Raw genomic sequence first — 22,614 nt, 5'->3', positions numbered from 1 at the left:
AAAATTGGCTGGTTTTAAAAAATACTCCTATAGAAGTATAATAAATACCACAAAGAGCAATGTTACGATATTTACGTATTTTACATCTGATAAAATACGATGACAACAAAAGGAATTCACTAAAAGTAAACATCATATTCGACAAAAAAAGGTAGTATAATAATATATTATAATAATGAATTTTCGGAATATGGCATGGAAATATGTCACAGTTCAGACAAAGAATCCGTTATACATTTGGTGAAATCTGTAGCGACGGCTAGATAGACCACCCTTCGGCAGTGGGTAGCAAAAAAATTACTTGGAAGAACGCAATTAACACAGAATTTCATTGTAAATTCTTTTACGCTTTTGTCAGTTCCAATGGTTTAAATAAAAAGCCAATATTCTGCTACAGAGAATTTTCGGACTTTCAAAAACTTTTGCACAATTGTGGACCTGTAATTCTGTGATCATCAAATATGCAATGCATGATAATCACATATCAGAAAAGTTTGCAAAAGGATAATGAGATCAACGATAATAATTTTTAAAATTAATTTTATTGCAAGTTGAAAAAGACAGTTATTTTTATAATATTTATATGGTACGATGCGACTTTAATAGGTAAACCAAAGAAGTAATTTATTGAAACATAAATTATCTAATACATATTTTAATTTATATCAATGAACAAAGTCAGTAAATTTACATTCGGCTAAGAAAGGAATGTATCGAAGCAAAACAATGTGACGAGGCTACGATTTTATAATTACGCACTAAATCATTTGGTAATACTTTATCATATCAACATTAATATTAATCCAGATTGTCCGAATGCATCTTCATGTGACGATTTGTGAAGTGAAAACAATCTTGATACACAAAAACAATTCATGCGAAACGAACAGGCTTCATCACAATCGTGCAGTTTTGAACATTAAAAAGTTTCACACGAGCCTGGTTTTATGAACTACGCACCACACACGACGCGCTGCATTCACATATTCAGAAACTGTCCGTCTTTGTCTAACATTAAAATATTTGGATTTTCCTTTTCGAATTCGGTAGGAGCTCTATCTCTGTCGGCATCGTTCCATTCGGTCGGCGGGCCCGCTCCCCACTCGCCCAACGTCTCGCACATCACGTCCGGCTCATTCTTGGCTGACAGCTTCTCCGTCTATAAAAATAATCACAAAATATTAATCCATAACATACTGCCAATACAAAATATAAATAAATTTGATTCCCACCTATTACCTCTCTATCTTTTTCGGCAAACTTTTCGAACATGTTAGCGTACAGCTTCTTCTCTTTGTCATTTTGTTTCTTTATCGCCAACTTGCATAACGTCATCTGATTGGTGGCAGCCTGAAATAATAATATATATGAAGAATGACTTCCTGAATTTCAAATTTAAATAAAATTATTTTATAAAATATCTATATAAATAACATTGATTAACTTCCGTTAGTGGCAAAAAACTTGTTTTTCAAATATAATTTTAACCATAAAAACCACAACAAAATAGTTTTATCATATACCTTGTTTTCGGGTTCAATTTCCAGAACTTGTTGATAAGCTTCAATAGCCTCGTTGTTTTCGCCGATGCCTTGTAAAGCTTGACCTTTACGGAACAGTCCCTTTACATTCTTCGGATCGAGTTCCAAAGCCTTCACCGCACTATCTCTAGCCTTAAACGGCTGAACTGGATCTATCTTCAAATAACAGAGCGCCAAATTCAAATGGACCGACAGAAGCAAAGCGTTTCGCTCATCAGGATTCTCTTCACCGTCGAGATCTAAGAATATTGCATATCATTAAAAATAATCTTTGCTTTTAAAATGTAGGTACGAAAGCTAGTAATTAAATAATTACATGATTTGGACAGTTGAGTAGTGGCGTTCTTGTACATCTTGCAGGAGAGAGCGTATTTCCCAGCTTTGAAGTATTCCGTTCCCTTATCCTTGAAAGTTTTCCCTTGCTTCATTACGTATTCGTAATTTTCAGAGTCGACATCAGCCTTTTCGAAGTTCTTCATCGTAATAGTATATTCTATGACTGCATCAGACGGCACACCTAATTCCGGATTTCCAGCAGATTTGAAGGCGTACTTGGGTTGAATTACGAGCCGAGACTTCTCTCCCATTGTAAACTTTTCAAGAGCTTTTTCTACCCCGGGACAGATGCCATATTCGGAACCCTCTCCGAGGCAAAAAGATACCGAACGCGACTCAAATGGTTCGACGTCTCCGACTCCATGCAGTTTTCCGACGAGTTCGACTAAAATTATCATATATTATTAGTCGATCGATATATATATTTATTATTAGATTTAAGATTAAAACATACTATCGACGAGAACGCCGTCGACTGGACTGTCGGAGCCTGTTCCGTTAACAATTGCGTATCTTACAACGCCATTATCCTTCTTAGCACTCAGATCTTCACCTTGCCAACTAAGCATCTCCACCTAAAATTAGAATAAAAGCATAATCAATATATAATATATATGTATAAGATCGAAATAAATCCATATTCATAATATAGATAGACAATACGCAACCTTTGTCAAATCGGTTAAATTATGTGCATTATAAATGTAATGACTTATGTACCTCGAAATCGAGCCACGAATTTGGTGGAATTTTGGGCGGACTTCCGTTGACACCGTAAGCGTATTCCGGGGAACAGCTCAATACGCACAACTCGCCTTTCAGCATACTCGCAATGCCTTCGTCCCATCCTTTGATCACTTGACCTGTAATTCAAAAACATGAAAAATAAAACTCTTAATTAATGACTACCGAGTAAATACAAAATGAAGAGTCGAGTATAACACGCTAATACTACTGCCATAAAAAACATCACCTCACTTTAATCTCTCAATATAACACTTCTTCTACTAACACAATCAGTAAAAATTATTTTTACAATTCAATCCAAGTCCTTCCTAAAAAATTATAATTTTGATTGCATAGCATCATGGCAGATGTTTGAAAATATTACCACAATTATACTAAAGAAAAATTATATATTATTGTACAAGAATATGTGGAGTATTTGTTTCGACCTCTTCCTATACAGCAGCTAAAAGGTTAACACTAGATTTACGCACCCTTCAAATTGACATGTTTCTGATTTGATTTATATTTGAACAATGCAAATATATTAACACTATTTTTATTTTCAGAAACATATTTTTGAAAATCTGGTCACTATATATCTCTTTTTAACGACACCCATCAAATGGACGGGGTTATGTCCGTAAACCTAGTGTTAAGGCCGGAACAATTAACTTTGTTTTAAAAGACGACCATCACAACTCAAATTATTAATATTAGAGATATTTATATGACAAAATCTGACAAAGTACACATGTGTCTCTGTGCCCTAGGTACACGTTAAAATGATTTTATCAGTGGTTTTAAATCTGTAGGTCACATAAGATCAAAATAAAAATTATAAAATTAGTTATATTATATTTCTAGTTTAAATTTTTTTTACAAAAAACTGAAAATTTTGAAACTCAACATGCATAAATAAAATAAAAAATTCTGGTTTCGAGGATTAGTAGACAAAATGTACTGATTTTGTTTCCACGAAAAATGATGCAATCTAACTTGAGTAAAAAGTTAATTTTTCAGTTCTTTCCTGTTATTGAGGGACAAATTAATTCTAAAAAACTATAAATTCATTTGCTTTCACATTTTATTTATTTATACACAATTATATTTTCATTGAAAATGAATGTGTTCAAACTGTCTCATACTGAAAAGAAGTCGTACAATTCCTGCAAGAATCTGTTTTGTTGTGTTCATGGGGTGTTCACTGTTCTGACCAGCGCTCACTCGCTGCCGCTCGTTTCCACCTATCTGTTTAAATTTTAAACAGATTAGGTGTAAACGAGCGGTAACAAGTGAGCGTTGGTCAGAACAGTAAACACCCCATGAATAACTCTGTGCAACGAATGTAAATAAAAGATGTAATTTATATTATATATATATGAAATTAAAGAATAAATTTGACCTTCGATAACAGGAAAGTACTGAAAAATTAACTTGATATTTAATTTATTTAAAACAAATTTTGGTACTTGTTAATTATCACGGCATCACGCTTAAGTTTGACAGTTACAAAACTTCCATTTACTGTTAAACTCAAATCTAACCTAAACAAATTAACCAATATAGTGTTATTATATTTGTTTAGGTTAGGTTTGAGTTTGAACAGCAAATGAATGTTTCGCAACCGTTAAATTTGAACATGGAGCCATGATATAAAAAAGTACCAAGCAAAATCAATGCATTTCCTCAACTAATCCCCAAAAAGTAGCATTTTTTTAGTTTATTTATATTGAGTTTCAAAATATTGTTTCTTTGTAAATATTTTTTTAGCTAGAAATAAATAGTAAAATAAATTTTATAATTTTAATTTTGATCTTATGCGACCCACAGATTGAAAATCACTGATAAAATAATTTTAACATCTCTACCAATACAATTCAAAACATGATTAATTTTTGTTTTTTAAATCCTCTTAATTTAAAATTTACCATATATTTTTGTTATAACTCTTGTTGCGCAAAGTTCTCGCAAAACAGTTGTTTTCACATATCACGCAATAAATAAATGAACCAGAAAATGTGACCAGAAGTCCTCCTTTGTCCCTAAAAATGAAAAACAAAAATTTCCGAAATGAACTTTTTTTAAGCTTCCGTTACAAATTCTCCTTTGTCTAATTTGAACAAAACTTTCAAGATGGTCTTCCAACAAAAAAACTGAAATGACCTTTTTTAGCTCTCGCAGTAAGCTGTCCTATTGTTATTTTTTTGATATTTTCAAAATCTTCATATATGTGGAAGCACAGCGGTGGCCGGTATAAAATCGACCAGTACCATTTCGTTTAACGTGTTCCAGATAAAAGGGTCAAGAAATGATAATTTTTTTTATCCAAATAAATTGATATACTTTCTTCATGCTTAGTTGCCGATTGGTGTGATGCAGTTAACTAGACGACGGAAGAGCCGTTTTATATACAGTTAATTGCACACAAATATATAATTTATACAAATATTTGTACAATAATGCAGAGTGACAGTATCAAATGAGGAGTCATAGAGAAGAGTGAAAATTAAACCGCTTTGTGAGTTTGTGTCGTAAGTCACATGACTTAAAAAGATCCTTCGAGAAAGTTTTGACCAATGGGAGAAGGCTAATTTAGAGCCAATCGCGTTGTTGTTAAACTCCAATTCCAATGTAACCCTTTAGTGAAAGCGTAACTTTCAAGGCGATAATTATAAAAACGCTTATTCGATGCAAAGCCATGTTTATTCTTCTAGAAAGTTGTCTTGAAGCTTATGAAAAATAATTCATATTATGGTAATCGTGTGGCTTATATTCTTTATATATTATAATTCCCTCCAAATTTATGAAATATAATGTTGTTGATAAAAGTTCCAAGAACAACGTCTAATCAAAAAATGAATCATTTTTAACTGAATCAAACTGATGAAAATGCATTTATGCCGAAAATTTAATCCAGACATGACCTACTTTTGCTTTCACTTGCCGCAGTTTGCAATTGCATTTCTGTTTAGTCAGTGATTTACGAGTCGTTTTTATGACTAGCATTATACTTTTGACTACCTCAGGTGTTTTATATTTTGTGTACTGATAAGAGAAACTATTATTTTTCATGACTAGCATCTCCAAGTACCATGACCCTGTGTTATTTTATATAATACAAGACCGAAAATCACTTTATTTATTAAATTATAATATTTAAACAATTTATGGCATAAATAGACGCCCACCACATATTAGCAAAGTGTGAAATAGTAGCTGCAGTCAAAGGGTTAATGTTAGTAGCAACATTATTTACTCTGAATCGCCACACATAAAGGGGAAAAATGCCGAAATTAAAGAGAGGGTAAACCATTTTGTAGTGACTATTTGAGTAATTAGCACATATCGCAAATCAATACGCTTCTTTGTATTGTTATCTAGTAAAAATGTGGTTAAAAAAATTGTTTGTTTTGTGGTCAGCAGCAAAAGCTTTAAACGCTTATACATATACTGATGAGTAAAGATCCGATTCTGGGATTCCGCGATTGCTGCGATTAATATACATAATCCTGTAATTTCAAACAAATTTTAATCGTTCAATACACCTGCACTTGTCATGGGCGGGATCGCCGGGTGCTCACAATTTTCTGTTATCAGGGGGCAAATTTATTGTAAAAAATATTTATTTACATACAATTAAAAATGTAATTTTTTGAGTAGATTCGTTGCAGAAAGTTATTCATGGAGTGTTCACACTCGCTGCTGCTAAACGTATTTATGTAGCAAAACGTGGTCAGAAAAGTGAACACCCTATGAATAACTTTCTGCAACGAATCTAGTAAAAAAAAAAGTAATTTATAAATGTGTAAATTTGACCTCCAATAACAGGAAAGTACCTTTGTCAGTTGTGTGCCGCGTAAGGTCAAAATTGAAACCTAATTAATTTACATTTTTATCATATTGTACAACCATTGCATATAAAAATTGGTGGATTAATTTTTCTCGAGTTGGCTACCTATCTACAACCAAATAGTTCCTCAGTTCAAAGGTTGGTGAATACGAAAATTGGAATCGGAATTGTGCAATGGGTGTCGAAAAATAAGCGAATGACGGGCATTTTTGTCGCCCGCCCGGCATCGGCCATGCGCTTCGCAGACAAAGAAAACGTTTCTATCGACGAACGGATACCTTTTCCGAGGGTGAACTCGAAGGGTTCGTCGCGCTCGCGGCTCGAGTCGAACACGGTGCCATCGAGAAGCCGGCCCGTGTAGTGCACTTTAACCCGGCATCCTCCCGAGGGCTTCTCTGCGCCTTCTCCCTCTTTCAGGATGCGCTTGAACAGCAAGCCCTGTCCGTCGGTGAGATCCTGCTTGTCTTCGGCGACGGGCGTGCTCACTTCGTCGACCATCTTCGCGTCGAAGGTGGAAACTTCTACTTTATTTTACCGCACGCCGCCGCCGCGAGCGAGACTTTGGTCGTAACGCACCAAAATTCGACCATTACTTTTCCTACATATTTTACCTCTTTTATTCTTATAAGAAAATTTCAAATACGTTTAATTTATTTATTAATATGAAAGAAAAAAATAATAATGATGATATCGTACACATATTTGTATTCACACTATTTAAAACAATAAATAAAAATAATTACAGTCATTAGCAGATTTACTTCGTTAGTAGCCCGAGACGTAACAAATTTCTGGGGGGGCCGTGATCTATATATTTATATATACACAAATATTTAGAGCTCGGTTTCAAACCTACCCACATTACACGTCAAATATTTTCTAATTAGAACAGATATTTTTACATTGTATTTTAGTCAGTGGCGCTCCTAGGATATTGTGCGCTTGGTGCCGAACTACATTGATGGCGTGCCTCCTTTTTAATTCGATTATTTCAAATATATAAAAATTTATTACAAACTTGAATAGCTAAAAATGAAAATCAAATTCACAACTTAGAATAGTAAGGTTCTGTAACATTCCATTTAACATTTATTCTTATAAGCTATTAATCATGATATTAAAAAAGACAATAATTATAAAGAATCTATTTATTAGGTCATCATTTAAATTCGTAACTCTATACAAGAGACTGCACAATTAATAAAATTCAGAAGAAAAGCGATATAAAAGAGTACAAGTAAGAAAATAAAAATTATCGATCGTTATTTTATTGCAATGCAATAATAAACAAGACATCAGAGAAAAACAAAACACCAAAGAAAAGTAAATAGTTATTAACACAATTATAAATTAATCAATACAAAAATAAAACTATAAGCCAAATTAGATCAAAATGAAATAACTTAATAAATTCACATCCTTCCAATTTATATTATAGACCAATAACAAAAATAATAAATACAGTTCTTATAGGTTTATAAGTTAGAAAGTAAGAAAAAATATGAAAATTTGACATACCTACTAATAATTTGGAAATTTTTCAATTTCAGTATAAAAAATCTTATAGATAGATTTTCCTTAACAAATTGATTAATAACATCATCAAAATTTTCTGAGAACTGCCAAATTACTAAGACAGTCTTGCCCTATTGAAATGCACAAATATGACAAAATAAGTTTTAATTTAGCTGAAAAACCACTCACAGCTGCCTATTGCTATTGTAATCGTCAGAAGAATTTGGAGAGAAATGCGTAATACAAAGTACATCATCTACATACACAACATTGAAATCCAGATCCATTGGAGTTCTTACTAAATTTTTAATTCGCTCCCAAGCAGCAATTTGCAATATTCAATATACGTTATTAATTATTAATTGCAACAAAATTATCTTCCTATACCAAATGTAACCATCAACAATGGACAAATAGAAAGAGTAAAATATTAAGGTATATGGATAAATGAGAAATGGGGCTCATATAAAGAAGTAAGAGCTCGAATATAAATTGTACTATGAATTATGGTATGATAAATTAAACAGCAGAAAAATAAAATTTCCTCTTAATATCACTTGGGGAAACAATTATAATTTAGATAGTGCTAATAAGTAAAATAAAATTTTGATACTTTATATGCAAAAAATATTTATTATGCCACATGAACTACATCTAAAAATAATACATACATACATATATAATAACAGCACATAAAATACTGCCAGTAGTAACCCTGATTTCCAGATCAAATAATTAAGCTGCTTAAATGAAAAAGTTAATAATTTTCGGACAATCAGGATACCACAGCACCGACAAAATACTTTTTAAATGAGAATTTATATAAATAAATCCAAAATAATTTATATATTTTATAGTTATACGTACATAAGACTAACACACTGAGATTATTAATTTCATATTAATATGATCATGCATAAAAACAATACATTTTGTATAAAAGTAATTTTCCATGTTTTGGTTCGGAAGACCAAATTAAAAATACATATAAAATAACTTATTATGACCAAAATAAAACTCACAAATATGGATGAATTTGTCTCCTTATTTATCACAGTCAAGCATAATTCAGTAATACATTATAACACACATACATTTGGTCAACGTAAACGTAAAAAAATAACATAAATTAAAATTAAATCACATATTCATCAAATAGATGCGAAAATGACACAGATTGACTCCTTTGGTTTTATGACATTATGGCTTCAGCTATATCATTTTAGTCTGTTTTCTCAGTAATTTGTGATTGAACATTTGAGGTATATTATATAATACTACAATTAAGTATTGTATAATTAGCAAATGACACAATTACATTGATTAAAGCTAATATGTAGCTAAATAAAGCTTTTAACAATTATTTAAATATAGGAATGTAACTTTTAAGATTGCCAAAATAATAACATTTTTTTTACCTTTAGTTTCACTTCTTCGGATATTCAAAACTTGTGTTAAAATATTGCTTAATAACTACATGCAAGTTCTCTTAATTAATAAAATTTTAGAACTTCGAAAAATGTTAACATTTATAATTTTTCTCTTATTATAATTATTTGTACGATAATGTATATAAGAGGAAAACAATACGTATATAAAAATCATTTGAAGCATGTAAATGATGTTTTGGGTATTCTTTATGAACACATTTTTTTAAAGATATATTCAGCAATAGCTACTGTGTCCTCGGGCTGTAATATGCAACCAAGCTGCAGTGATCCCTATATGCCATCCCGAACCCAGCTCCGTCGTTTCTGATAAACCAGCTCGATGGCACACAGTTCCGCTCAAAGTGATAGCCCAAACTCCTCCTTCGCCGACAGACACATGTCGAAAACCATCACTACCATCTATCAAATCACATATAAATGAGCCGCAAATATATATTTTTTGTATTCCATAATAAAACATTACAAACCTGGTGCTTCGTTACCGAGAATTATCCATTTCGAACCCTCCGGCATTGCATCTGTAACGCCCTGTCTGATTGCAATCTTTCCATGATTATCCACAACCCAAATGTTACGTTTACCGACTGATATTTGTTTGATCGTGCCTAATCCGGTAGCGTTTTCAACAACGTGCCAAAGCGATCCTAATAAATTGAAATAATAAAATATACAAAAAATATATGGTCACTCTTCATATTTTAACGAATTTCAACCTTTTGTATTGCTGTGCGTTATCCCCATACGCCAATATACTTCTCCTTTTCGACCGACGGCCCAAACTCCAGAAACCCCCACGCTTATTCCGCACAAAGGTTGAGTGCATGTAACATGTTCCCAAGATGTACCCTAAAGTCGAATAAAATCAATAAAGAATTCTTAGCAATTATATTCTATTGTATTACTCACAGCTGGAGAATCTTTAGTAACTCCAATGCGATACAAAGCATCGCCATTTGAAGCAATCGCCCAAACAGAAATTGATCCATCCGGAGACTCTTCATCGGACTATAAAAAGAGGAGCGCATCAAGGAAACGTTTTATCTCCCATACTATTTGATAGTATAGTATTTACTCACCCAGAGAGAGACATCTAGAATTTTTGTATTGCCAAGTTCCTGCCAAGGTCCGGAAGTATTCAGTTGTGCCCTACGGTACCACCTACGCCTTCTGACACAATCTTTGAAGAGTTTCTTTCCGTGATAAGTTGATGGAAAATCAGTGGCGTATTGCCATCCATCGCGGTCCACTCCACCAGGAGCATGAAAATCGACTAGCCAGTCTGATATCTAAAAGTACACAGTAAAATAAAATCATTATCCACAAAACATATTTTCTAATGTATATCGGACATTTATTTGCAAAATGTAGGTCTGCATATTAAGCACTACGAGAGGATGCCCAGTGCACCATTTACACATCCCTGGTTAGTTTTTAGCAAAATTAAAGAATAAATCTAAAAAAAGGTTGAAAACACAAGCAATTATCAAAGTAAAGTACCGTTACTTTGTTTCTGATATCGAGTAAGTTCGCGTTTGCTGATACTGTTCAACGCGGTAATGAAAGTTTGTATAGGAAAAGGACAATGAAATGGAATTTCTTGGAATCGTTCGGTTGAGAAGTTATCCCTTAAAGGCGCGCAAGTGTTCGTTTGGTCTGCCTGGACTGATAACAAAATGCGATAATGGGATGGATTTTTAGAAAGGATAAATGGAAAAAACGCATTGAACGGATGCGCATGAACCAATGGATCAGCTGATCAGAAATTCGTCAGTCACTGGTGTGAGTTTCCTCGAATCAGTTGACATTTTCTCCTCCGGTCTTCGATTGTAATTCAATAGTGAATTGTGATTATTGAGGAACCTTGTGGCGATTTGATATTACGCAGTTTACTTATCGTATTGCAAAGAACAGTTTTAGCAAATCATTCATTTTAAAAAAAAATTATAAAAATAATAAAATGTAATATAGAGAGCTTTTTGTTTAATTTAAAAAATATATTCGAAAAAAAAATAATAAAATGTGTTGTGAAAATTTAGAATTATTTCTTATATTATAGATAAAAATACTACCGATATAAATGGCAATGATTTTTATGATGAAATTAAGTTGAAATGAAGAGAAATCAATGAACTTAACGATAAAAGCACTCCAGTTGTTGACCAATAGGAGAGCGCAAAAAAACAATTATCCCTTCTCAAGTCAAAAATCCACGTCAAAAGCAATAAAATCGAACCATCGCCGTGGCAGTTGGAACGCTCGTTATCGAGCATTCCCACTGCGACGGCACTGACACGATTTTATTGCTTTTGACGTGAATTTTTGACTTCTGAGAAGTGATAATTGTTTTTGCGCCTTCCTATTGATCAAAATTCGGTTTGAATATATTGATCAGTCCTATTGTATCAGAAGTTCATAGTAATATCGGAAAGGATAGCTATCATTTTTTTAAAACATGTACTATCCAAGTGCAGACAAACTATGGAGCAATATGCGAGATGCGACGTCTGTCTGTACTTCTTCTTCCGCTAATTTTCCCCTGAGAGATGAGTTGGCTTAGTTTGTATTTCGTACTTGACCTAATGAAAGTTCTAAAACTTTAATTAAGTTAGGTTTGGGTTTGAACAGAAAATGGACGTTTCGCAACTGTAAAATTGAGTTTCACAGATATTTTAGTACAGCATATAATTTCACTAACGCCTATTAGTTTCAGCTTTTTACAGGGGTTTCAGCTTTTTACATTTCAGCTTTTTTTTTTTTTTACTTTTTACAACTTTAATATATAAAAATTAGATTCTGATGCGTGAATCAAGCTTGGATTATTAGTCTAGTATCTTACGTACTAAGATATTCCAGTTTTATGTATCAGAATATATACACTGCAAGATAATATGGAAATGTTAAAGGTATTGAATCAAAAAAGTTTAAGAGCTTGTGAGAGTTTTGCGAGCTTTTTATATTGACAGTTAAGAATGAATGTATGATTATAATTTACCCAATGCCAGTGCCTATTCAGAAGCTTGGTTAATTCTCTGGTGCGTTTATGTTTTCCGGTCGAATCACTCCACATGTATCTATCAGTCGGTAAGCCAGCTGCCGTGTAACCAGTTAGAGGATTCCAGCGTTGATTTTCATACACGAAATAATTTTGAGTGTCTGTCATCATGTTGATTCCATCCTTACTCTTTTCCAATCCTGTGGAATTAATTACGTATATGTACATTTTACCAATACATTTTCACTATACAATTTTGATAAGATTTATGACTTAATTATACCTTTCATAATAGTTCCTCCCCATCCTCCGGTATAAATCCACGGAGTGTATTCGTTGGAAATACCCCACACAACGCTTCTGCTGCATGATTCAACTTTACGCAAATGACCTCCCATGCAACGCCACACCATATCTTCCACTCCAACTATGACCTATAAAATATTAGTAGTTAAATTAAGCTGCATAATTATATAATATTTAATTTTAACTGACATTCTTTGATCTGTAGACAATACGGAAAAGACGAATAGGTCCGTGAACATCTAAGCTGGCTACGGATTCTGGAGCTAGACGATGTTTATACAGTGGCAACTGTTCCCCGTTACACCAAACAATATAACCTTCATCCGTTGATATGATCTAAAGCAAAAAAAAAAATATTCAGAGCATATAATTAATTTTAAAATGTATTAATATATAATCCTAAATATTTATAAACCGCTTGAAATTATTGTTGTGTTTCATAAAAAGAGACTATGCCATCATATATATGTAGATCTACTATCAACATAAGTACAAAACTAAAAAAATATAGACTTTTTTATTCTAATAATTAAAATGTAGAGTAAAAAGACAAAAATTCAGGTTCAGTCGTAGCACTTTATATACATAAATCTGATTAAATGAAATTCAAACTTAATTTATCTAATACCTTAATATGAAATTCTTGACCAGGTTTTATGTGAATGTCACCACTCCGATCTTCATCTCCCCATGCACCATTCTCAGCCGTGTTACGAACAATAACCTCTTCAGTGAACCTTTATAATAATAATTAAATATAAATATTATGACCCTATTATACAAACATTAATAAAAATAAGAAAATTACCTTGGATTAAAATGGAAGGCGATATCTCTGACCATTTTCTCGGCTTTATGTTTAATTAACGTGCGAATATGACCTTGAAGATTGATAGTGAACCTCTCGGCATTGTCTAATACGCAACCGGATATTTCAAGTTCAGTGCCAGATGAAAAATTATTATACAAAGATGTAATAAAAGGATTTGATGTCGTATCTTTTCCAAATACATCCATTTCCTATAAATTAAATGATCAGTATTAAAATATATATTGTACACAGATAATTTTTATAAAATAAACTAACCTGTATGTAAAGACCGTTATCTTGTCGATCCATCGGATTCACCATTGGATCCCATGTTACAACATCACCGGCGGCAGTGGTTCCCCATAGAGCCTCAGCACTCGGACGTCCAGAAATTTCATGGATTTGGCACGTTACTATTAATTACATAAAATATTATATCACACCATTAATAACATATAATTAAGTATTCATTAATACCATCTATCAAAATAGACAGCCATTCTTCTTGATCAGTATCATTAGTGAATTGAATTTTTAATGGATTTTTGAAACGTCTCGGTGCGTAAATTGCTATACGGGGACAACCGGCTTCAGAGCAGCTCAATACAGATGTAATCTCGCTCAGGATGAGAGAGCACTAAAAATAAGATATTCGTCATTTATATAAGCATGTACGTAATTCACTAGAAAATATTTACTTTAGTTGTTGCTCCGTCGGGATTTAAAATAGTTAAAGTGCCTCCGGTCGATCCAGAATGACACTCCAGAGAGAGGATGCAGTCTTCGGAAGTACTGTTTGGTCCGCCCGAGCACCTTCCTTCTCCACTGCGCACCCAGCTCTTGGTATCGATTGCCTTTTCGTACACCGACGTGTCAATTTCGTTAACCTGAAGCCGGCCTCTTAGATCTTCTAAAATTTGAAGGCGCCACTCTTGTGTTAGTTCCGCTTGCGGCACGCTGTGGAAGTCAGCAAACCAGTGAGGTAACTGAACAGTGTCAAAAGTGCAACCGCCGGCTTCGACTAGAGTCCAAACGGCATCGCATTCGTCCCAATATAGAGCTGCGTGATCAGTTTCGTCATCGCCGAACACTTCAGAATCGGAATCAAAGACGCTGCTATCTGCTTCGGGATGAGCTTCCATTCCAACCTATTAATAATAAATATTAATCCATTGAATACTGTACGCATAGATTTGTGCAGACAAAAAGCATATTTATTGTAACATATTTAGTCACTTAAAAATCCATATTAATAACCGAAAATGTATTCGAATATGATTATACTGCAATGCCGATTGAAAATATACACGCATTACTGAGCGATAATAGCAGTACAGTTACATTTGTATATTTTTAGAGAACTGCAGAACTTTATATACATATATGTAAAAATAATAAGAAGCTTTCACAAATTAGTTATAGGTTTATTTGCATTTAATTTTAATCTCAAACGCAAATTTAACAGCTGCTTCACCTTGACAAAGCACCGGTTCACGCGTTAGATATTTATGAGAAAATCTTACCACAGAACCGACACTTCGTACTGGACTCCAAGCTCTTGGATTTTTTAAAGTAGTTTCAAAACTTTTTCCAATCAAATCCATCAATTTTGCATTCTCTTTTTCGGCGTTGTTTTGGGTGCTTGATTTTCTGCTGCATGTTTCACCAGAGTCCGATCTAAAAACATAATATAATATATCTAAGCATCATTTTTAGACATGCAATTCTGTAATTTTAATCGAATATAGATACATTGGAGGTGTAGAATTTGTTACGAGAGACGGCTTTAACGGTAAAGTTCTCGGTGCAGGTGCAGAGCGTGACTCCTCCCAAGAACCCGAGATCAACGAAGATTCGTGGGTGCTTAACGGACGATTCTAAACATTTAAACAATCATATTAATAAAAACATGGATCAGGATAAATCAATATAAATAATCTCACCAAAGAATTTAAGCTTCTGTGCCGACTTCTAGGAGATCCTTTTAATAAACTGATATTACTGGAAGCTCGGCTCAAATGGATCGGAGCTTGTATAAGTCTCCAGTTTTTGCCGCTCAATTCAAATGGTGTTATACCAGAACGCCAATAAATACATCTGTCCATTGCTCCCACTCCGAAGACTTGATCGTTTGAAGCGATCGTTATATGCGCCATGTTGCCTCCTATTTCCAGCCAACCTTTACCCATTGCCGAGCTTTCGCTCGTGCCGGCAGTGACTCCGTTGATGCCTTTTCTGAACCAGACTCGACCGTCTGAACTTACGCCCCAAACGGCATCGTATCCGACTGTTAAAACGTTCAATTTGGTTTCATCTGGAGCTTTCACTTCCAACCAAGAATCTCCCGTGGGACAATCGCGAGTCACTCCCTTCCTAACCAAAGCTCTACCGGTCCATAACAAAGCCCAAACTAAGCCAGTGGGACCGACTGATATTTGTTTTACTTCACAACCGGGAGGTACTATAATATTGGTCCATCTTAACCCTTCTGGTGCCGTAAAGCTGGTGCCGGCTCTAACCATCACCTACAATTGATTTAATACAGTTATTTCGAAAATAAAACACAAATATATTTTTACTTACTCTTCCATGTGCTGTTATAGCCCAAACGGATAAGTTTCCAGATACGGCGTTCGGCATCTGATGCCCACCGATCGAAACATCGATGAAAGGCTCTTGCGTGGGATCTTCGTGCAGTGGCGCAATAGCACACCACGAATTTAAAGCGCTGTATCTCCTATATCGTACCCGTTTTCGCCTTCTAACACAAGACTTCCATTGTTTAGTTGGTCCGAATTGAGCCGGAAAATCGACAGCGTATGTCCATCCATCATGGTCGAGGGGCTGTCCGTCTAGAGACAATTCGATAGTCCAATCCCCCTCCCATTGCCAAGCCATCGACGGGACTCTAATGCGGGTGATGGTGCGGTCGATAGTGCCATCTTTGTTAGAGAAGTGATATCGATCGGTAGGGAGGAGCCTGCCGCTGAATCCTTCCAGTGGAAGCCAGCGCTCGTTTTCGTACGCTTCTTCGCGCACTCTAATGGGAAGATCTAAGCCGTGGGCCAACACGTACACTTGCCGATCGCCGCCGACGGCCCACACCATGTGGGGAGCAGCCGATACTTGTTTGAACTCCAACCCGAGGTATGGAAACTCGCGCCATGCTCCTCCGCTTGTGGATAAAGCGAACACGCGACCTTCATTGTTGATGGCTAGCAACAGAGAACTAGGCATCGTGGTCAGACGAAATGAAGATTTTCAACACGAGATCATTTTTAATGTAAGCTCACGATATAAAATAATACGTTTTAAGGTCTAAAATTGAGATATTTAGCGTAAAAATAATTATTCGATAATGTATGACATCAGCTGTCATTCAATAACAGCTGAAAAGTCATAGACTAAATTTAGATTTGTTGCACATTATCTATGGAATGTTTTTTTAACCTTACCGGGCCGATTGTAAGAAAAGATCGCGCGTTTCCATCGTAGGTACCGAAAGACCCGACCTTTATTCCAGTTTTTAGATTTTCTCGACAAGAAATAATTGCACAAAATGAAGTATGTGCATTTGAACAATCATTACATATATTAATGTCATGAAATTGTTATATTTTATTGTTTTTTACATGGCTATGGAGTCGATGGAAATTTTTCCCGACTCTGACTCCAACTTTTTCGCAAAGTCGGACTCCGACTCCAACTCCGAATTTAAAAAATTCGTTAAGATAATCTTAAGATATTAAATTTATTTTTAATTAATTAATTTATTTATTTTCAATTAAATAACAACAAAAAATAAAAAACATATACTAATTAAAATAATATTTTTTTAGTATAAGACCACTCACATGCTTAATTTGGTGGCCGGTTGGCTGTTGTTGGGTATTTGATTAAGTGCATAATAACTTTTGTTTACTCTATATTACCGACTTAAAACGCATGACGCACGACGAACAATTGAAAAATTATTGGTCGGGGTGGAAAGAATTAAAAAGGAATCGAAGTCAGTCGATTTCTTACGACCCAAACTCCACTTAAAATGTTCCGACTCCACACTCATGGGTTTTTACTTAAAATAAAATTACACAAAGAAGCATCATTATTCACGCATGTCATTTTCTAAACTAAGTGCGAGCGGAGCAGTCTCCACTATTCCTACTACTGATATTGTGACAAGTGCTGCTGTTTCTCAAACTTTTCTATTAAAAAAAATATATTTAAATATTACATATTTATTTTTTCATTTATAAACTTATGTGCAGGCCTTTAAAGCTTATCATCAATACGCTCTTGCACATGAAAATTTACATACCTATCAGGTGCATACGGTGAGATACTTTCCCTTTCGCTCGCTCGCGTGTTAACTGACGAGAGTGAGTGAGAGATAAGGACATGCGGTCCACATGATCATATGCTTCTTATTTGCATTGCTATATTATTAGAAAATTACTCCTCTCTACTAAGAGTTTTTGATAAATTCACTGTTTTAATTGTGTTTTCATTTTGATTCAATTATGCGAAGTTATGATGCGTATTTTCAGAGTTCTGTCATATATTGTATACCTTCATTACAATTATTTCATGACAGGCGAGACACCGTATTTTGTTCTTAAACATAGTTAAATAAAATACTTATTTATTCACCCATAATTAAAATTCCTGTGCTCTGAATTCAGTTTTTGTCTTTGACGTTTTTATTAAAATAATTCGATGTATAAATAGCACGCTGTGAGAGGTCTTACAGATTGCATTCTTGGCGTAGCTTCTATTCAATGAACCACTTTTTGAAATTACAAAGGGTTAGGGTACGTCTCGGGCACCACACCCGCTTCCCGCAGTTGCAACTGAGATCCAGCCCAGCCATACTTTCGCTCCGGAGTACTGCGCACTCCGGCACTAGGCCAGACCTCTTTCCGTGGTCGTAGCGATTGACGACCGTGGACGGGATTACCAACGCGAAATATTGTCGATGGATATTGATTGATGATTGCATCACTATCCAATTAGAAACAGAAGTTGCAAAGGGGTGGTGTCACAATCTGTTAATGCTTGACGACTTTCAGCTGCGAATTTTAGTGTCATAGAGAGTCGCGATCGCGTCCCTTATTCTTAAACAGCTAGGACGTCAGCGCTTGAGGATGCTACCCATACAAGAGTCATCTTGCTTCTTAGCAAGCTTATCAAACACAATGATGTTTTCGGCGATAGTTATTAAGAGTTGGAAAAATTGATGCTGAATCGCTTTTTCTTATATTCCTATATAATTAAACGTTTCGTGTTTTTTTTTTAAAAATAATACGTTTATTAAAGAATGTGTATATATGAGCATATATTTGAGTATATGCATATATAAGGAAACAATTAAGGTCATATATGACTTAAATAAAAAAACAAGTACATAAAGGTATATTGTACATTGGTCCTACATATTCTAAAGCTTTTTAATGCTTAAATAAAGTATTTTGAAATACTCGATTAGTCGGCTTCGAAAAGGCATTAGTAATAAGCGAAAATAAATAAATAATGTTCTGTAGGTACATATATATACACAATTATATAGCATATTGTTTGAAGCTCTCACATGTTTTCATAAAATTTTCATCATTTTATTCTTCTTCCATTATTTGCCATTTTTATATTTGAATATATGTATAAAATACACGTGTAAATATGATATTATGAAATAATATAAAAACCTGTCTTATTCGTCAAATGTCGAATAAATTAAATAAGTAATCAGGTGCTGTTCGATATTGCCCCATATATTTAATAAAAAACTATTTTTTTACATAACTAATGAAATATACAATTTTACATAATAATATCATTTAAAATAAATATTAATAATAATTGTATATAATAAAATGTATTTACAGACATGGCCGTAAAATATGGTGTTATGAATTAACGGAACGCTATTGAAGTTTAATTCCAATCTGACGATGGAGATTGACAGTGTGAATTCTGCACTACAGAACTTAGAAACGAAAGTCACGAACTATGTTAAAAACATTAAACAAGAAACTGTGACTCTGGCAGGCAAGAACATTTTTTTATATGTCTAATACAAAAGTCAACTCAAATAATATCGTTATACCAATTATGTATTCCAATAAAAATATAATGTATTACTAAATATCTCTACGAGACGGCAGTTGACAATAATAGCAATAAGTCGTTTAACTGTTGAGCTTATGCTTAAGATATTTTAGTATGTACTTTGTAAATTTTAGTGATAATATTGATCTATCTATCAATTAACTTTTGCAGAAGTATTTTATCAATTATTTTAAAAACTTGTATTTTGTATTTTTATCCATCCTATAAATTAATGTACTGTTTTTTGTTTTATATATAATAACTTGCAAAAAAATATTTATTGATCAATTTATTTCATATTTGAGTTAAATATTATATTATATTGTTTTAATGAAAATTTAATTTCTATCATGTATTAACAGAAATTAAACAGATCGAACGTGAATTAAGCAAATTACACAATGAGATTGAAGCTTTGACGCCCAAATATGAATCTTTGAGAGATGATTTAAAAAATGAAACGGAACAAAATGTCAGTATACAATTATTTTTATTTTATTCATTATAAGTTATACTTTTGAAATGTCATAACATTTATTATATTGTTAGGAGATATTGAAGAAAAAACACTATGAACTTCAAGAACAGTTGGTAAACATAAAAAAAAAAATCACAGAACTTCGCAGTTGCTTACTCGTACGGAGCAGCGACAATTTAAAAATGCTTAAAGCAAAGTAATTATATACTTAATAAGGTTTTGATAGAATGTGCTTATTACGATCGTAATATTTTTAGGGAGCTTTTGAACGTCGGAATCGCAATGACTGGTATTAGATGGGATTTCTCGGCGTCTAACGATGTCATCAAAGGATGTATGATTAATATCTGTTTTATTTTATTTTTAAATCAATGATTGATAAATATATTTATGTTTTACTAGATATTGCAAATAAAAGTACAGGTTTATTGAAACCATTCGAGTTTAGTCAAAATAATGAAGATCAGAAAACAGAACTATGGGACTTCATCGAGAGTACGAACACCTCCGATTGGACTGATATATTGAAGTAATATTGTGTAACAAAAAGTAAGGAAGAGAAAGAAAATTTTTCATCTAATTGAAATTTGGTGATATTATGTTTAATTATGTAACTTAAATAATATTTAAAAAAAAAATATATTATTCTACAATCTTCAATTTTTTATGTCAATTCAAAGAATCAGTCAATACAATCACTTTTGAAAATAAAAATAATTTATTAGAATAGTTTTATAAGTCATAGCTTTAGAGTGAGTCGAAAAAAACCTTAAAAAGTATGATAAAAATTAAAAACATTGCTTGTAAATTGACAGCAGCTGACCGGTGGTAGTAGCTTAAAATGGTCGCTGCACTTGCAATATGTATTGACATAAAACAATCGTTTTTTGATGGTGAAGAGTCGAAATCCATTACAATACATTCACAAATGAAAGTTCAGTATGGTGATGCATCAGGGATTCTATATTTAGGTTTTTTCAAGGAAGGGGGGGCAAAAGTTGGACAACCAGCTGTAATTTTTTTTTAATATTTTTATTTCATTAGGATTCATAGTATGTATTTCATTAAATGACATTCATTTTTCTAGATAAATTCAAGTGGGTCCCTGATTAGAATCCAAACCAAAAGTAATAAAATTGTGCCATCGTGGTGGAAACGTTCGGTTATCTAGCGTTCATACAGTGGCGTAGCTAGGGTGTGTGCCGCCCGGGGCGATCCTTAAAATTGCCCCCCCCCCCATACATTTTTTAAAACAAAATCTGACCTTCCGAAAAATCTGTAACTTAGTTAATAAGTAATAATCAAAAACTTTCCGGAACAGGCGGCCCCTTTGCCTCACTTCTCAATTACGCTAAATACCCTACACATATTATATGCATATTGCATATTATTTATTCTTGTATGTAGTATTTGTTTTCTTATTTAAACAAGGTGTTTTATAAAACAATAAAAAATGTAATAAAATAACGAATTGTCAAATTATCATTATAATTAATTTTAAATAATAGAATAAAATGCAATATATTAAATAGTATTATATAAAACACGACAAAATCAACATATCATTACAGAGTAAAAAAAACACAAAAATTTATTAATTATATAATTAGCCAACAAATCATGTATTATTATAAAAATATACTTAATTATTTTAAATTTCTACTTAAATAAAAGAAACTAAAAATTACAAATATATGTGTATAATTTTTATAATAATAATAATAAGTATGGATTTTTACAATATTCTGTCAAATAATAAATTAAAATAAATCACAATTAATTAATTTTACAATTAATTTAATATACAATTATTAAAATACTTATATTTGTTTAAAAATTAAAAAGCGCTGTAATTTAATAATAATAATAATAATAAGAACATAGTAATAATAAGAACATAAAATACACACAAAAATACAATTTTTAAAATATTAAAAATAAATGAACTAAAAATATTAAATACTACATAAAAGAGATAAGCAAAAGTTATTAATATAAAATTGGTATTAAATTATTTAAAAAAAACTATAATATAATATAACAATCATCAACTGATAATTTTTAATTGTTTTTGAGCGTTAATATCCTTAAACTATATTCTACAATTTACATGATTACTTTTCTTGCTTTTTGTCTGGCAAAGTCGTCGATGACATCATCGAAGTCTGCTCCCTCCGTTAATTGTTGTTCTATGGATAATATAGCGAGATTTCTCAACCGTAAACTATGCATCGATGATCTTAAGTAGCTCTTAATTAATTTTAATTTTGAGAAACTTCTCTCACAGCTAGCCACGCTTACAGCAATTGTAAGGAAAATTCGTAATAGAATGACAATATTTGGAACGGAATTCCCAAGATTGTATTTTTGAATGAATTGTAAAAGTTCAAGGGGGCGGGGCCTTTCTTCAATGAGTCTGTTTTGTCTTTCATGGCTGCAGCAACGACGAAGCTAATTAATCTTTGTCTTTCAACAAAAAACTCTTTCTTGTTAATGTCAT

The 22,614-nt window shown here is 33.0% G+C and overlaps 3 protein-coding genes across 4 annotated transcripts; 1 reads left to right on the top strand and 2 right to left on the bottom strand.

Moving 5' to 3' along the window:
- Positions 1–526: 526 nt before the first annotated feature.
- LOC148229860 (FK506-binding protein 59-like) lies at positions 527–7,030 on the bottom strand. 2 transcript variants are annotated; one of them, XM_088197936.1, is made up of 7 exons: positions 6,735–7,030; positions 2,598–2,740; positions 2,332–2,452; positions 1,858–2,262; positions 1,524–1,780; positions 1,233–1,350; positions 527–1,159 (listed from the first exon to the last, which is right to left on the bottom strand). In XM_088197936.1, the coding sequence occupies exons 1-7, from the start codon at positions 6,952–6,954 to the stop codon at positions 1,134–1,136; spliced, it is 1,290 nt and encodes a 429-aa protein (XP_088054062.1). In that variant the 5' UTR covers positions 6,955–7,030; the 3' UTR covers positions 527–1,133. The 2 variants fall into 2 exon arrangements, with proteins under 2 accessions (XP_088054062.1, XP_088054061.1); XM_088197935.1 differs by having other exon boundaries at positions 1,240–1,350.
- Positions 7,031–8,584: 1,554 nt separating this feature from the next.
- Positions 8,585–16,930, bottom strand: Pex23 (tectonin beta-propeller repeat-containing peroxin 23). Its single transcript, XM_088197895.1, has 17 exons — positions 16,115–16,930; positions 15,475–16,056; positions 15,284–15,408; positions 15,055–15,208; positions 14,230–14,679; positions 14,009–14,168; positions 13,808–13,944; positions 13,529–13,740; positions 13,349–13,457; positions 12,910–13,056; positions 12,698–12,848; positions 12,415–12,614; positions 10,499–10,708; positions 10,329–10,427; positions 10,136–10,268; positions 9,890–10,066; positions 8,585–9,821 (listed from the first exon to the last, which is right to left on the bottom strand). The coding sequence occupies exons 1-17, from the start codon at positions 16,766–16,768 to the stop codon at positions 9,637–9,639; spliced, it is 3,885 nt and encodes a 1,294-aa protein (XP_088054021.1). The 5' UTR covers positions 16,769–16,930; the 3' UTR covers positions 8,585–9,636.
- A 2,501-nt stretch (positions 16,931–19,431) lies between these two features.
- On the top strand, positions 19,432–20,774 carry LOC148229858 (uncharacterized). Its single transcript, XM_088197992.1, has 5 exons — positions 19,432–19,576; positions 19,999–20,108; positions 20,186–20,310; positions 20,372–20,448; positions 20,517–20,774. Exons 1-5 carry the CDS (start codon positions 19,480–19,482, stop codon positions 20,645–20,647), a joined length of 540 nt encoding a protein of 179 aa, XP_088054118.1. The 5' UTR covers positions 19,432–19,479; the 3' UTR covers positions 20,648–20,774.
- Positions 20,775–22,614: the final 1,840 nt, after the last annotated feature.

Source organism: Plectrocnemia conspersa, unplaced genomic scaffold (assembly GCF_051122295.1).
Source record: "Plectrocnemia conspersa isolate PC_06_02 unplaced genomic scaffold, ASM5112229v1 ptg000011l, whole genome shotgun sequence".
NCBI classification, from domain to species: Eukaryota; Metazoa; Arthropoda; class Insecta; order Trichoptera; family Polycentropodidae; genus Plectrocnemia; species Plectrocnemia conspersa.
This window is presented reverse-complemented; position numbering and strand designations above follow the sequence as displayed.

What these genes read in the sequence shown, in the direction of transcription:
- LOC148229860 (XM_088197935.1), bottom strand. Translation starts at nt 6,954, where the DNA reads ATGGTCGACGAAGTGAGCACGCCCGTCGCCGAAGACAAGCAGGATCTC. An exon ending in ATTCGTGGCTCGATTTCGAG is followed by an intron (nt 2,453 to 2,597) that starts GTACATAAGTCA and finishes TTCTAATTTTAG; the next exon opens with GTGGAGATGCTTAGTTGGCA. An exon ending in AAATTGAACCCGAAAACAAG is followed by an intron (nt 1,351 to 1,523) that starts GTATATGATAAA and finishes TTATTATTTCAG; the next exon opens with GCTGCCACCAATCAGATGAC.
- Pex23 (XM_088197895.1), bottom strand. Translation starts at nt 16,768, where the DNA reads ATGCCTAGTTCTCTGTTGCTAGCCATCAACAATGAAGGTCGCGTGTTC. An exon ending in CCGACGGAGCAACAACTAAA is followed by an intron (nt 14,169 to 14,229) that starts GTAAATATTTTC and finishes TCTTATTTTTAG; the next exon opens with TGCTCTCTCATCCTGAGCGA. An exon ending in TTGTCTACAGATCAAAGAAT is followed by an intron (nt 12,849 to 12,909) that starts GTCAGTTAAAAT and finishes AATATTTTATAG; the next exon opens with GTCATAGTTGGAGTGGAAGA.
- LOC148229858 (XM_088197992.1), top strand. Translation starts at nt 19,480, where the DNA reads ATGGAGATTGACAGTGTGAATTCTGCACTACAGAACTTAGAAACGAAA. An exon ending in AGAAACTGTGACTCTGGCAG is followed by an intron (nt 19,577 to 19,998) that starts GCAAGAACATTT and finishes ATGTATTAACAG; the next exon opens with AAATTAAACAGATCGAACGT. An exon ending in TAACGATGTCATCAAAGGAT is followed by an intron (nt 20,449 to 20,516) that starts GTATGATTAATA and finishes ATGTTTTACTAG; the next exon opens with ATATTGCAAATAAAAGTACA.